Raw genomic sequence first — 16,567 nt, 5'->3', positions numbered from 1 at the left:
AACAATTAGGCTACACATTAGAAATTGTGCTGTTGGTAGCTCGATCGATTTATTTTCATACGTTCATCGAGGCCAGCTCTGTATTGGCCCAAGTTGAGGAAACAGTCGTCGGTGAAATGTTTGGATCATACAAAACTTTGGGAAGTTGTGTCGGCGCATTTCCAGAGAAAATACAATTAACCCACTGTTTCTGCAGAGGCTCTTATGAAGGAACTAATACTTTTGTGTTCATTTGTCCAAACACTGATCAACTGCTATGCTTCGCTTGTTTGCAAGCCATGATATCTCTCGAGGAAAAACTCGCGCACTCACGCGTTCGTACTTTTTAGCTCATTTTCTGATGGGCGACAGGGCAAGCCACATTCTCAGGGCGGGCAAAACAGAAAAAGGGCAGGTTACCTTTCCACCGTATGACTTCATATAGAGGAGAATTAAGATCAGCCCGGTCTGAGCTTTCATTTTCTCAAAGGCAGAGAAAGATAGCTAAAGCTCGGTTTACACCGATTGAAATTTATAGCCACTGGGGGACCATATACAGGCTAGGGGAACTCATATTAATGTTAAAAAACCTCAGAAAGTGAAAATTTCTTAACAGGGGTGAAAACAGTCTGCAGATAGTTTTCCACTCATTTTCTTTCCATCTCTCCATGGTAAAGTAAAAATAAAGAGCTTATTTATTCTTTCCTTTTCTCCACACTTAACCCACTATTGCACAATGCTGCCTCAGGGAGAGAGACCCATTTTCTTCAGTCACATAGTGCATATAAATAGCAATAAAATGGTTAATAATGAAGGGATGACTTATAATAAAAAGCTCTTTTTTTCTGGCATGGTACACAACCATTACACAACAAGAGCTTTTGCTCTGGAGATTTGCTTTGAGAACAACATTTCATTCTCAACTTCCTCAGCATTTTTAACCATCAGAAATATGATTTACATTTTTTGTAAGTAAACTTAATTTTAAAACATTTAAAGACTTTTAAATGATTTCTCTGCTGCAAAGAAATGTGTTTGTGTCATAGAAGCAACAGTGAAATGGATATGAAAAATATATTTTAGTATTTAATTACCATTCACATAAAATGAGCCAGTAATATTAGTTTCCATGATGTAGCAATACAGGCACATTCACACCAAGGATGAATAACAATAACTGTAACTATAGTTCATACAAGAAAACCGAATGAAACATTTTCAACATTGTTTGCATGCATAATGCATACAACAAGGATTCAATAATGCATGCAATAGAGGATTAAATAATAGTTCCCCCCCTACATGTACACTTCTGGGCAAAAAATAAATAAATATGGACCAGCTTCTCAAACAATGACACCTCTTCCTCCATGCTTCAGTGTGGTAGAGATGCATTTATTATTATTATATTTCTCACCAGATTTTCAAAGACACCGCTCTGGAGCGTCACCATGCAACTTCCCATATTCTTCCAGAAACTTCATTTTGTCTGTGATGTTTTACTGAGACAGCAATAGATTTTAGTAGTAGTAGTAGTAGTAATGCATTTGCTTAATTTTTTGCTAATTTCCAGACCAATAACTAGTGCCCACTGCCCAGGAGAGTAGACTTAACATTACTAGCATTCAGCTCACTGAATTGGTGCCAAGTTCCATGGTGACACCCAGCACTCACACACACACACACACACACAATCCACATGACCCTCACAAAGCCCACAGCTAATTTAAGGCCCAAGGGAAGGAATCATTTTCAAAGCCAGGGTAGGCAAAAAAATACACTCCTTTACAGCTTTCTTTAACATGTCTTAAAGTCTATATAATGAAACATTTCAGCCCATGTTGTACACTGTGCTGTAAAATTCCATGAGGCCTGCCATCTTTCTTTTAGGCTTGTATCTAATGGGGTAAACACCTTTGCTTGAAAATAGCCTTATAATATTTTAAACATGAAATATGGAAACACATATATAAATATTATTCCTAATACCCCTTTGTATATATCATTTGCAAAGTTGAGTATTTCTAAATTTCTCATTCACAACTAGCACCACTTCTGAGTGAGAAATGTGACACTATGAGCCATAACGAACAAAACACAGGCCTTAGGAAATTACATAATTTCTAAACTCCTTTCAGACCAGTGGACTGACACTGACCTAGATCTGTCTCTCTATCCACAGCTTCTCAGGGCTTATCACTGCAGAAACATGCATTAGTGCACACACACACACACACACACACACACACTCAAAACGAACAATGCCAAAGTCACTCAGATGTGATGCACAACCAGAGAAACCATCCTGTTAGTGTGTTATCAAGCATGTGGGCTGCACCACCCACAATGACAATGAAGATGCTGCGCTACATCAGTAATTATTTTTTTTCTTGGATTAGTGCTTTCTGAGGTCACATCCTGAGTGTGTCTACGCCTGCCTGCATAAGTGTGGTGCTTACTGGATCAAAGGTCAATTTTATGTTTTATTCTCTGCTGTTGTGGCCTCATTTATTAATGCCCCTTGAATCACATTATTCCTGATATCAGAGCAGACAGCTTACTGCTGATACAGTTAGCAGAAAGGGTCAAAGGGAGGAACCACAAATCGCATCTAAAACAGAGGGCTTTTTGAACAGAATAGGAAGAGATCATGCATTCGCTTTTAAGTATTAGTATATATATATATATATATATATATATATATATATATATATATATAAAGACCTTAGATGCAAAAACCTCAATGTGACAAAGTCCGTCTGGTATTTTTTCTTTTAAAATAATTTTTTTTTTATCAGGCTCCTTTGTTTAGGGTCAGTAGTTTCAATTTAATGGCAATGAAATGCCTTATTTTATTAAATTAAAATGTCACTGATAGAGACTTTTAAAAACATGTTAGACTTTTAGAGTTTAATTTAGACATGAAACTCTAGAGGGCGCAGGCTGATAAGTTTACATGCAATCTGCAAGTAATCACATCATTACCAAAAGCACAAGCTGACTGGCCTCTGCTGATCCTGCAGCCAATGAGATAGCTTGCACTAAATTGAAATATTCTGATCATTGTTTGTTGTAAGCTAGTCCTGCAGCGCTCCCTCTGATACCCTCTACCTCCCTCAGCTCCACCTGCCTAGATTTGCTACAGGATTTATGTATGTCTATTTATGTAGCAGCTGCTTAAATAATTCAAAGAGTCGTCATGACTGAAATAGCAATATATACATTTTTTTCCACATAATTTGAATTACATCAAAGATTTCAAATTTGTTTTGTCCTTATAATATACATTAAACTAACTGATTCTCAGACCATTTTAATGATATATTATCATACTCAGAAGAACCTTCAGTCAGAAGATTCTCCTTAATCTAAAATCTTAATCTGTGTTCATGTCATGTGTATGTGTCTTTGCATATTTTTGGCCATGGACACAGTGGAGTGACATTCTGGGTTAATTACTCACACATCTCTGTTAATTACCAAAGTCGCTGATCCTGAAAAAACAACATTGACAAAGCTAACTGCAACAACTACATGCTAATATTACTCTCTGATTCTCTAATGGAAATATTTCGGGAAAACAATATTCTCCTTCTCTCTTTAAGATTACATAAATATAAATAGTGATAGCAAAAACAGATTCATTGTGCAGATGCAAATGCAATGTCTTAGACCAAATGGATTTACAACTTTTCAGCATCATTTAAGAATAAGGAGAATCTCTGATCCTCTATAACCCCTCCACTGAACTTTCTGACAACAAAAATAGTATAAGAAATGACCCGCACCCCTAGCTCCCTTAACCCGGGCAGAGCTATTTTAAGCTGTGGCGTACATTAAATCCTTTTTAAATCCCATAAAAACAAACATTCTAACTGCTACACTTCACCTCATCATATCTTGCCTATCGGCAATCTCAAAATAGTCTGCTTCAGTTGTCTTGCAGCCTTTACTTAAAAGCTACAGGCTTTTAATGTTCTAATGTTAGTATGGTATGAAATGAAATAAAAAACAACATAGGAACAAAGGGGAACATTATTAATGGCAGTGCCAAAACCTCAAAATCACACTTATTTATTACTTTTTTTTCAGGATTTTTTTTTTTTTTTTTTTTTTTTTGTGGATCCCACTTAAAAAATAAATACTATGGAATTGAGCATAATTAGAAACAATTATATTGACATTATATTGATCAACATGTCCATGACTTGTCAATGCCTGGAAATCACACTTTTGAAATTCCCTGATAATTTCAAGTTTTCCATGGTGTGGGGAACTCTGGTAAATGTTGTACATGAAAGATTAAATTATGATTGTTATCTGAGCAACTTTTTCTAATTTAATTTAGATAAAAAAATGACTCTCTTTCCAACAATTTCCACCCATATACAACAGGTTATAAATACACGGGGCTTGTTCTGCATAGATGTGGTACAATTATACACCAACATATTATTTGCAAGGGTGTTTTCTTCTTTTTTTAAAGACACAGAATATGTAGAGCATATGGCATTGTTGGACATATATTTAATGCCATCTTAACTATTAACTCAACAATTAGGCTACTATAATACCTACCTGAACCTTCTGGAGCAAACATATGCATTTCTTCCTGACGTCTTCATAAGGACACCTTTTGGAGAACATCAGGACATGGGCAAGAAGAGAGTTGAGATCACTGGACGGGGCATCCATGGCAGGGGGAGAGGAGGACTGTGGGTCCGGTATCGGCCCGATGTTCTCTATTTTCCTCATCACCTCCTGGTGAATGAGCTCCATCGCTGATTGTCTGAAGCTCGAGTCTCTACTTGCCAGAGCATCCCACCTTCCCGCAGAGTCTCTCACATCCATCATTGTAACAGTCAACTATTCTTCAGTTATATAGGGACACCTGACAGACTGATACATGCATAGGACAAAAAAGGTATGAAAATTATTTATATAGCCAAGCTGGCAAATTAATTCTGCTGATCCCTCTAAAAATGTTCCATATTCTGCTAATATAAACAGACATGCAAATGGGCATGTCTTGGCAGGCATTTTGTGTATATAATCAATGTGATGAATTAAACAAAAGTTTTACGTTTTTTCTGTTGTTTAAACAAAAGGACTGACACAATTTCAAAATGTCTAAGCAAATAATTATGCATAGTTCTCTATTATTTTTAACACTAAATATAATATAATAGTAAACAGTAAACGCATTGTAAAAAAAACCAACCGTTGAATGACGTTTAAACAAGTTCTGTTATTAGGCAACTTCAGAATATAAAAGGTTACACCATTAATAAACCACGGGTATGGTTAGTAATTATTAAGCGCGTACTATTATATTTTTGAGAAACATGTCAGATGAAAATACTTACTAAATTGACATTCTCTCTAGTCGTCTCTTTTCTGCTGCCGTTGAATGAGACCTTCCTGCGCTCTTGCTCTTCAGTCGATTTCAGTCTTTTGCACAGCGGCTTGGGTTAACAATTGATTGACAGGCACCACAGTCCAATAGTGTTCTAGAAAAAACCGATGGGTGGAGACAATACTCGCCATGCACCAATTCAATGATTAGAAAGGCGTTCCTGTTAGACCGCGCCTTCTATTACTAGTAAAACGGGAATTGTAGTTCAGAAGGTCGTTAATCTCAACGTTGTCATGCTGGAGCCAACGCAACATAGAACTACAAATACCACTATCCACAAAAAAACATTGGTAACTGCAGGGGCCCCGCCACCACTTGTTTATCTCAAAACCCTTATGATTAATGCAAAGCTTTCACCACATATTAATCTGTCTTATTCAATGAAAATATGTTAAATAATCGCTAAAAACAAAATGTCATTCAGTGCGCCTTATGCTGTATGAGCAATGCACCATTCTTTGTGTCAAAGTTCATTTGTATGAAGGCATCCTCAGTAAAGTCCAAGAAAACAAGTAGAATATTCTGTTTGTTTTCAGCCTGACTAATCCAGAAATAAGTTGTAAGAAATTGTAAGTGTTTGTGAATTTATTGTTTTGAAATGTAATCTATTTAAATTCTAAATGTAATCTATCTATCTATCTATCTATCTATCTATCTATCTATCTATCTATCTATCTATCTATCTATCTATCTATCTATCTATCTATCTATCTATCTATCTATCTATCTATCTATCTATCTATCTATCTACCTACCTACCTACCTACATACCCATCCATCCATCCATCCATCCATCCATCCATCCATCCATCCATCCATCTATCTATCTATCTATCTATCTATCTATCTATCTATCTATCTATCTATCTATCTATCTATCTATCTATCTATCTATCTATCTATCTATCTATCTATCTATCTATCTATCTATCTATCTATCTATCTATCTGAATGTATGTCTATGTCTGTGTTGTTTTCTTTTCAACTAGTTTTTTATTGAAATCAGACAAGTATACAAACAAAACAAGCATCAACTGAACAATATTAACAAATCACTACAAAACCACAAAGGCAGACAAAATAATATTTTTTTGACAACAGTACTTGTCTTGAATTTAGAAGCTGTGGTCATTGTTTGCATGTGGAACCACTGAAGGCGGTAAAAGAAGAGGGAAATTTGAAACTGGGCGGCGCTCTCGGCTAACTTACAGCTCAGCTGTTGTTAACATGACACTCACAGCTAATCGAATGTAGCTAGATGAATATATCATTCATTCTTATGTGCAACGAAGAAACTGATTCATAATGGATCACTTGGGAGATAAGGTATATATAATTTTTGCTAAATTGTATTATGAAGGCTATTTTTATTCTTATCGATGTTTACGTTGACATACACAGTAGTCGTTAGCCTTATTAGCTTATGTGTGTATTGAGTCTCGAGCAGCAGCCATTCAACTATTTATCCAGGATATATCTCATTTGACTGTACTACAATTGTTTATACAACAGTGTGGCTAGCATCCTTTTTTTCCTCAATGATTTTGGCTATTTTATACAACAGTGTGGCTAACATCCTTTTTTGTCAATGATTTTGGCTATCGTTACAGTGGTTCTCAGGTTTTTATTATATTTTTAACAGCTAATCTAATTTGTTTGCTAATCTACTGATTTACGAATTTCAGAGTTTTAATCTAGACTCCCCGTCTAAACAGAGTTATGTTGGGAGTTTTTACCAGCCTCCAGAGACGCTGTCAAGGCGACTGTACATGAACACAATCACAGATCAACTGGACAGAAAGAGCTCAGGTGTACAGGACATCAGTCCACAGCTTTATCAAAGAGTACCTGATGCCGGAAGTAGAGGTAACGTTACATTGAGTCTGATAGCTGCATCCAGATATTTAAGACCAAACATGAAAGTTTCCAAACAACTTTTCCTGCACTTGAGCAGCAGTGATATCAGCCCTGAAAACACTGCAGGAGAAGATGCGACGCTTGGAGCTGGAGAGAGTTCAGGCGGAGAGGAACATCCAACAATTCTCTCAAGCTACTCGACACCAGGCAGATGCTTCTGCGCAGAGAGAACCGGAAAACAGCACACGAGAGAATCACTCCACACAGAGGAATGGTAACTGAAAATGTTGAACTGTGCAGTTATTGATCTATTCTCAAAGTTCTTTGAAAGTCAAATAGAAAGTATGCTCAAAGTAGTCTCTGATACATTTCTTTTCAGGGCTGGTTTCTAAGCTTCATTCTGCAGAAAAGCGTTGCTCCCAGCTGGAAAAACAGCTCGATTATATGAGGAAAATGGTGGAGGGTGTAGAGAAAGACAGAATCACTCACACAGCCAGACAGGTGAGCAGGCTGACAAAAGCAAAAGTGATTGTGCCATATATTCCAAGGGCTTAAATATGCTGTTATTTCTCATCTGAAAAATACATTTTACATACAAACTTAAGAGTCTTTCAAAGCTTTATCCCTCTCTCTTTTTCCTCCTCAACTCTAATTGGTATTTAGGAATCTCTTTGCAAGGAGAGCAAACATACAGACCTACAGATGCAGGTGCAACTCAATAAATTGGAAAGACTGGAAAATGAGTATCTCAAACTCACCAGTACACAGTCTGTGGCTGAGGTACACGCGTATACCTAGGCTATATGTATTATATATTCATGATATAATGATAAAATATACATGATCTAGAAGTTTGGGAACATTACTTTTTATGTTTAAGTATTTTATGCTCACCAGGGCTACATTTATTGCATTAAAATACAGTAAAAACTAATATTGTGAAATATTATTACACATTTAAAAAAAAAAGTTTTCTATTTGAATATATTTTAAGATGTCATTTATTCATGTGATGGCAAAGCAGAATTTTCAGCATAATTACTCCAGTCTTCAGTGTCACATAATCCTTCAGAAATCATTATAATACGCTGATTTACTGCAACAATTATCAATGTTGATTTTTTTATATTTTTTTGCTGCTTAACACATTTGTGAAATCAGTGATACCATTATTTGTGATATGATTAAAACATTTTTTTTATCAAAAGTGACAGTGAAGATATTTATAATGTTACACAATATTTCTATTTAATAAATGCTTTTAATTTCTTTTATCAAAGAATCCTGAAAAAAGTACCACCACTTCCATCACCAACATTGATACAAATAATTAGAAATGTTACCTGAGCAGAAAATTAGCATATTAAAATGATTTCTGAAGGATCATGTTATTCTGAAGACTGGAGTAATTGATGCTAAAAATTAAGCTTTGCCATCACAGGAATAAATTACATATTAAAATAATAAGTATTTAAATATATTTTAAAGTGTAATAAAATTTCACATTCAAATATTGTAATGTTTCTAAACTTTTGACAGGTACTGTTGTTTATAAGACACAGTTTTCTTTTTATTTTTTAAACTGTGATTGTCTTTTATCTGCAGAGGAAGATTGAGCTTTTAGAACAGAAACTTTTAGAGGAGGAACATGAACGCAAACTTGTGCAGGAGAAAGCAGAGGAGGTAAAACAAAAAGCGTTTATCCTTATAAAAAGATGTATGAATCATGTTAACTTTTCCCTTAGAAAAACATCTTTCATTAAAAAAGCAGTTTTTTTCATCTCCTTGACTTTCATCAGTTGCAGCGAGAGCTTGAAAATAATCTACTCACCCTGTCTGCTGTGACTCAACCTAAAGGCAAGAAAAAGAAAGGCAAGGCCTCCTGCAAGGTAATAATGCATTGTGAGCACTAGGTGGCAGTATATTTACAGAACACACCCGGACACTACCCGATGTAGTCTTTAGTGAGTGAGTGCTGTTAATTGTGGTGTCTTTCTTTTCATATTATGGCAGAAGGTGGAAACTGCCCACGCTCCTAAAGCTAAACACCTCCCATTTGTGGCTGGAACAGTGAGTATGACCTCATCCTGACACAATTATTTTATTTACAGTTTTAATCATACACAGTGGTCCAAATGTCTAGAATTACTGATGAATATGTATATACATTATAAAAAGATTGGTTGGGGGTCAGTAAGGTGTTTTTATTTTTATTCTTTAAAATAAACAGCCATTTCCATCAAGGATGCTTTCAGTGAATCAAAAGTGACAGTCAAGACATGTATAATGTTACAATGCTTTTACTGTTTTTACCCATTTTTGTTTAGCTTTGGTTTTCATAAGACTTCTTTCAAAAACATTATATATATGTTTAATTAATAATTGTAATTAATGTAATTTTTTCTCTCTTTCAGTCAACCAGTCCCAGCCACTCAGTCAATGCCAATGTTCAGAGTGTGCTGCATATGATGAAGCACAGAAACCCGCGCCTGTGTGAGAGAATGAGCGCTCTGAGTAAGTCAGGTTCTGAGAACCAACGGGTCCATCGCAGGCCTCCGTCCTCCCCCAGCAAGGAAACTTCCACAATGGGCAGCCTATCTGAACTTCTGCTCGCCCTTCAGGATGAACTGGGACAGATGAGCTTGTGAGTAACACCATGAACAATTAAGATTAGCTTTTGAAATGTGTTGGCGGGGATAATTAGACAGGAATTAAATACTGTTTGCGTGTGTATGTGAGACAGTGAACACCAGGAACTGGTCAAACAGATAGACGAGACCATTCAACGAGAGCTTCGTGACGATCTGGAACGAGAGCTGGACTGTCTGGTCAAAAGAATGGAGGAGAAAGTCGCTCAAATCACCCAACTGCGCAAACATCAGCAAACAGTGAGTTTGTACTTAGTTTTTTTTTTTTTTTACTAATTATAGTTACAAATTACACATCCAACACATTTAATAGTAATTAAATAAAAACATTCCCAACCCTCGTCCTGGAGTACCCCCAACACTGCACATTTTATGCCTGGAACACACCACAATTTCGAATTCGTTCTACATGACAGTCTGGCTTACCATTTAGTTGCTGTTTCAATAGGAAGAATTACTTAATAACTTTCATTTTCTAAACATTCAGGTTAAATCCTATCAGTTCTAAGAAAGACCTTTACCTTTAAAGAATAAGAGGTTAAACAATAACATTATATATATATGAATGAAACGCGTCATCCTTCAACTGCCCTTTGTTCCGATTATTGGTTCAGAATAGCAGCGTAAGCTTCCAGCCTTACACCGGTCTATGACTCTTCCCCCTGAACTTTCCCTGTATCTCATTAGCTGTAGGTTGTCGCTGATTTAATTTCCAGTGAAAACACATTTCACACTCCCTGATTTTGGGTGTGTCTCAATCAGCTCTACCTAGCTGCCAAGCTCATGAATCAGTATATCATGATCACGAAATCATACACAGGTAAGGACAGTAAAGGTTCACTACACTTTGGGACACGGATGATGTGAAAACGTCCTCATTGTACATAATCACTACTGCTATCTTTCTAAAATTACTCGTAAAGTTATTTTAAGTACATTATGGTAAATACTTTGCTTATTAAATATACGTGCAACATTTCATCTGCAAATGTTAGCTAGATTATGTTCATAACCTGTCTAGCGATGCATGTTTTTGCTGAGATAGATTAAAATAATGGTTTGTATGTTTAGGGTGCGAACGTTTCAGTGCACTGGAAAGATTATGTGCTTGAAACAGCCCTTAAAATGGCACACTCTCTGATCTATGCACCCTCTGAGCCACAGACAGGTCCAGATATTTAGCATGCTATATATTTCACGGGTATTGGTGTTTGTACAATGTACTCCTGGACCAGGGTTGGGAACCAATACACAAGCTGTATACACACAATACACAAGCAAATAACCAATACACAAGCTGCTCTGTCTAAATGTATGTTTTTGCTCCTGTAGGTTCAGAAACTCTCCCAGCCGTCCTGTAGCCCCAAGCAGAAGCAGCAGAAGCCACATCGGACTGCCAGTATAGAGGGAAAAACTAGGGCGCAGAGTGGTGTACAACCATTGCCACCATCTCCTGTCAAAGCCTCACCCAGCACGGGTCAGAAACAGAGCAGGAGCAGTCATGAGTCCCTGAAGCTCCTCAGAGAGACACAGAAACTGTGTTCTAGCCTCCGCAGACAAGACATCACATGGGAGACATAGTTATATTATCCTGAAACACACATCAAGGGCATAGGAGAGTCATCGCTGTTCAAGAGGACACTGGAATGATGCCCTATCACAAAACACTGATTCATCAGCCTTTAATGAGCTTAATTGATTTTTATTTCGGTTTTGTTTGAACAAGTTGTAAATAAAATATCTATGTATGTTTTAAAGTGCAGAGACCAACTTGGCTTTTTAATCTGCAGTTCATTTGCAAGCTGATCTCAGATCACTTTTCCATTTGATTTCTTATGGATAAAATTAAATCCCACCCTACATTTACTGGTTCGGTATGCGGTTTCACCCAGAAATAAGACACAAAATAACAATAATAATAGATTTAAATTAACACTTATTTTACACAATCAGTTGAAATGTCAAGGAGGCTTTTTATTTATTTCACCCAATCACAGTATGAGAAAATAACACCGGGAAAGATAGGTCACAAGGGAAAAACGAGCATCCTTGCAGCATCAGCTCTTTCTTATGAGATTTACAGTCAGCTGACACATTGTTTCCTCCACTGTTTCCACAACAAAATCATCCCATTCTCTGACATATCTTATTACAAACCACGCTGTTCACCTTGAGAAACCACAGATGTGGAAAAAATAGTAAAGCAATGACAATAATATGTAAAAAGGGGAACAAAAGCATTCTAGATGTAACCAGGCAGAAAAGATGGACTCAGACGGCTTTATAGAATTACGCTCTGTGGCACAGAACAGATCAAATCAGTATTGCATAAACTCATTTGAATGCAGGAAACACTGGCGAACACACACAGACTGCAATATTATTGATTCTTGGACATCGCATGTTTTTTGGGACATTTTGACTGGTTGTTACTGTGCATAATGAACCCTTATCATCTTTTCAATAGTGTGTGTGTATGAGGAAAACTTCGAATCACAACACATGCACATCCTGTCCAGAGAATAAATTTGAGGATTGAATGCAGACTAAGCAGGAATGGAGCTAACCCTCAGGGTGAGCGCATATCCTGTTAGTTAAACATTACAGACTGTTTTCTAGAACACAGCTACATTGAAATAGATTAAACATAGTCCAGGGATAATACACTGTGACTAGACTTCTGTTGTAAACTTCATTATCTTAAGACTGTTTATTCTAAATAATATAAGCACTACTCCGCCCTTATGTTCCTTTGACTGTTCTCTAAGCAGGGATGTGATTTTTCCGGATTAATCCGGAATTCCGGTGTTGTGCCGAATTTCGACCCCCGCCAAATTATTACCCCCCTAGTATTGGTAGGTTTAGGATTAGTTGTGGGGGAGGGGTTAAGATTAGGGGCGGGGTTGGGATTAGGCAATCAGGTACTGACTTCAACGAGGGGGGTAATAATTTGGCAGGGGGTCGAAATTAGGCACAACACCGGATTTTCCGACCTGAAAATGTGACCTACGTGAATCATGCAGATCTGTAAAAAAAAAAAAAAAAAAAAAAAAAGAGGGAGACGGGTGTCGGCAGCCGGAGTGAAAAGGGGAGAATATGAGGACATAACCCATAACTGGCTGACGTGCGTACAGAAAGTTCCTTTCAAAGTATCAACAAGGACGTATTTGCGTTCAGCCAGAGAATATCTGATTGGTTCAGCTTGTTCACCTGCTCAATTTCGTATCTCAGTCGCTCTCGCGCTGGTATCGTTGTCAGTTGACGAACATCATCACAGTTAGGTCACCAGGGCTGGGCGATATATCAATATATTTCAAATTTGCGCTATGATCCTGGCTCCAAGCAAGCTGCTGACTGCTTTTGTAGAAATATGTATATCGTGCATTCAGTCAGTTGCAGTCCTGACCATAGACGTTGGAACAGGGGGGGCGGGAGGGGCGGCCGCCCCCCCTCCTACGGCCGCCCCCCTCCCCCGGCCGCTCCCCAAATTCACCTAAGCACGGGCGTCAGTTTGAAATTTGCTGGGCACAGAGACACATTCGGAAGTGCTGGGTACAAACTTGTCAAACTGTGCAGCCTTTCTATTCAACCCATAAATAAATACGTCGATCCGCCAGACTTCATTTGACCGTTTTAATGGTCTAGTGGTACCTCTTTTGCCCAGAGTGCCAGAGGTTACGGGTTCTAATCTGCCCTAGGTACAGTTTTTTTTCTCTCTCATCAAAACAGAATATGTCCATCTGTGGTTACAGTCAATATCAAGCATAGGACAAATTTATTTTGTGATTTTACCGGAATGAATAGAGTCTCCGACGTAAAGGCGATTAAAGTGCGCATCCGAGTGAAGACTGCGCGCCACAGAGAACATAGCCTACAACTGACAGCAGCGGCAACAAGCGTTCCTCTTGATTTCAAAAACAAAACATTTTAGCGCTAGATCTCTTATTTAAACGAACTAAATTAATGCTCTGCTTAACAGGATATGTTTTATTCATGTTTAAAACGTTTTATTTTCCGATATATGGTGACTCAAGCACTGATGGATCGAGGCACGGTCCATCAGTAGAGTCACCATATCGGAAAACATTTGGAATGGGTCAGACATAGCCCACAGTAATTCTGACTTATTATGTTTTTTAAAAGAATTTCGTTTTTATAAATTGTATTTCATTTTAATCAATCGTTTTAATCAAGTTGACTGATAAATTCTCAGAAAATGGATTTAATACCAATATTTTGAAACGGTGCGTGATTCCGACAGCCCCCCCCCCCCCCCCCCACCCAAACCCCCCCCCCCCCCCCCCCTACCGGGAATCCCGCCCCCCCTCTCACAAAATAGTTCCAACGTCCCTGGTCCTGACACCTCCGTCTCAACAGCATTAGTGTACAACGCGACAAATACTCGCAATATTAACACAGAGGAACGGCTACATCAGTTCAGCGAGTTCACAAAAGTTAATTTGCATGTGCTTTAAAAGCCTTGCCGGTTAAACATGTCATTCACTGCTGATACGCTGTTCTGAGCGCGAACACCCGACGCGCACATGAACTAAAAGCTTGTCTAACAGCGCCTGGTTGCTGAAGTTATCTTTCGAGTATTATTTCGCTAATACTCTCAAATACACACAAGGTTTACATAAGAACATTTGGTTATGTCTAAACTCAATGCAAACCGAGAAAATTGCGAGAAATCTAGACATGTCGCGTACAGGTCTTAAAGTGACAGTAGCCCTAAAAATAAAAATGCAGCCGCTTGTTCTTAAAGGGATAGTTGACCCCAAAATAAAAATTCTGTCATTATTTATTCACTGTAATGTTGTTCCAAACCTGTATTCATTTATTTCTTGTGCTGAACAAAAAAGAAGATATTTTGAAGAATGTGGGTAACCAGACAGTTGCTGGTCCCCATTGACTTCCATAGGGAAAAATTTACTATGGAAATCACTGGGGTACATCAACTGTTTGTTTACCCACATTCTTCCAAATAACTTAAACAGAAGAAAGAAACTTATTCAGGTTTAAAACAACTTGAGAGAGTAAATGATGGGGGGGGGGGGGGGGGGGTTGTTGGGGGCTCGTATATTTTCCTGCTTTTTTGTCCTTAGCCAATCACATGCCTGTCTAAGGTCCTCTAGTGCTGGTGTGATTGTTATTCCCTGAATTTAGATCATCATCCATGGGCAGCGGGTCTGTAATATTATTTCGGGTTCTTGACACCGCATTTGCTTTGTCCATTTCTATCTTTGTCAGTAATGGCACTTTAAGCTGTATTACCATTTGCTTTCTATGCTCTGCAAGTGACCTTGGGTTCTATAAAGGTGATCCGTTATTATACATAAACTTAAATCTCATATTTTTGTGCATATATTTGTTAAACAGTAAAGACACCACAAGTGCATGAGATCTTTTTCAGTTGTATCGTTTGTGTCTAAGATATTGATAATTATTTCTCTCTAGCGGCTTATAATGTGAAATACTAAAAAACATATTTACAAACCTTTACACCGAAAAGACAATTTAGCAAACTGATTTAAGAAGTCCATTTCCAAAATGGAAAATAAATAAAGTTTGAAATAAGAAATAAAGTCATGTTCGATGCAAAGTTACAGATGGGAGACAAAGTGACAATTATAAAAAATAAACCGTCACAGCTGCAAGATTTAATGTTGCATTGGGAGATACAAAAAAAAAAAAAAAAAAACGGAAAGAAAATCCAATTAATTAGATTAATTTCACCCTTGAGAGCGAATCTCCATAATGACAATCGGTAAACATGTGCCACGGTAAAAGTGTTACTCACAAAGCTTTCTTAAAAGGATACTCCACCCCAAAATTAAAAATCTGCCATCATTTAAACACTTTCAAGCTGTTTATCCCTGTATGAGTTTCTTTCTTCTGCTGAACACAAAAGAAGATATTTTTAAGAATGATTGGAACTTTGGCACCATTGACTTCCATATTATTTATTTTTTCTACTATGGAAGTCAACTATTTGGTTCCAATCGTTCTTCAAAATATATTCCTTTGTGTTCAGCCGAAGAAAGAAACTCGTACAGGTTTGCAACTTGAGGGTGAGTAAATTATGACATCATTTTAATTTTTAGGTGGAGTATCCCTTTAAATAGAAAGACAAAAAACAAAACACCACCCACAACTGTTTTGTATTACTCAAACTTTAATTAATTTATCACATTTGAACCTAAATGCGAATGCAGATCTGAAACGAGGGAAAACACAAGAACAAAAGATAGATATCCGAGTTCCAGAGAAATAAATCCAACATAATAGAGCATAAAACAATTAAGGCAGACTTTCTGGAAACAGACAAAAAAAGTAATCAACAAGAGTTTTATGTGGGGTGTGTGCAGTGATTTATGAAAAGCAATAAATGCACAACTGAACAATAGGCCAAAGTAATTACAGTTATTTAAAAAAAAGACATTCAAATCTAAATCTTTGTAATTCGATAACTAAATGTTGGCGCAGGCAAGATGCAATACTCCATGTTTCTCTCATTAACTACTCACAAGTTCATTAATCCTAACCTTCACTCCAAGTCTCTGAGTAGAAGTCTTCATGACAATAATAATCTTCATTTAATCTTAAATAATTAAGGCACTTTTTCCTCAAAAGGTGCAGAAAAGAATGCAAAACTAGCTCAGGGAGT

At 37.2% G+C, this 16,567-nt stretch overlaps 2 protein-coding genes across 3 annotated transcripts in view; one reads left to right on the top strand and one right to left on the bottom strand.

Moving 5' to 3' along the window:
• Positions 1 to 5,444, bottom strand: part of sesn1 (sestrin 1) — a 38,080-nt gene extending 32,636 nt beyond the window's left edge. Inside the window, exons 1-2 of the mRNA XM_039692625.2 lie at positions 5,346 to 5,444; positions 4,558 to 4,878 (exon numbers count right to left, since the gene is read on the bottom strand). Coding sequence (XP_039548559.1) covers positions 4,558 to 4,833 — 276 coding nt within the window. The 5' untranslated portion in view covers positions 4,834 to 4,878; positions 5,346 to 5,444. The remainder of the gene's footprint in view (positions 1 to 4,557; positions 4,879 to 5,345) is intronic.
• Positions 5,445 to 6,567: 1,123 nt separating this feature from the next.
• cep57l1 (centrosomal protein 57, like 1) lies at positions 6,568 to 11,660 on the top strand. Of its 2 annotated transcripts, none has more exons than XM_039693485.2 (11): positions 6,568 to 6,721; positions 7,081 to 7,261; positions 7,350 to 7,526; positions 7,632 to 7,753; positions 7,916 to 8,032; positions 8,858 to 8,935; positions 9,052 to 9,141; positions 9,266 to 9,322; positions 9,667 to 9,896; positions 9,996 to 10,140; positions 11,233 to 11,660. In XM_039693485.2, the coding sequence occupies exons 1-11, from the start codon at positions 6,701 to 6,703 to the stop codon at positions 11,479 to 11,481; spliced, it is 1,467 nt and encodes a 488-aa protein (XP_039549419.2). In that variant the 5' UTR covers positions 6,568 to 6,700; the 3' UTR covers positions 11,482 to 11,660. The 2 variants fall into 2 exon arrangements, with proteins under 2 accessions (XP_039549419.2, XP_039549420.2); XM_039693486.2 differs by having other exon boundaries at positions 6,569 to 6,721; positions 7,111 to 7,261.
• Positions 11,661 to 16,567: the final 4,907 nt, after the last annotated feature.

Source organism: Pimephales promelas, chromosome 13, assembly GCF_988280905.1.
Source record: "Pimephales promelas chromosome 13, fPimPro1.hap1.1, whole genome shotgun sequence".
In the NCBI taxonomy this organism is placed as follows: domain Eukaryota; kingdom Metazoa; phylum Chordata; class Actinopteri; order Cypriniformes; family Leuciscidae; genus Pimephales; species Pimephales promelas.
Note: the sequence above shows the minus strand (reverse complement) of the source record. Positions and strands in the feature narration are given on the sequence as shown.

What these genes read in the sequence shown, in the direction of transcription:
- cep57l1 (XM_039693485.2), top strand. Translation starts at nt 6,701, where the DNA reads ATGGATCACTTGGGAGATAAG. An exon ending in TGCAGGAGAAAGCAGAGGAG is followed by an intron (nt 8,936 to 9,051) that starts GTAAAACAAAAA and finishes GACTTTCATCAG; the next exon opens with TTGCAGCGAGAGCTTGAAAA. An exon ending in TCCCATTTGTGGCTGGAACA is followed by an intron (nt 9,323 to 9,666) that starts GTGAGTATGACC and finishes TCTCTCTTTCAG; the next exon opens with TCAACCAGTCCCAGCCACTC.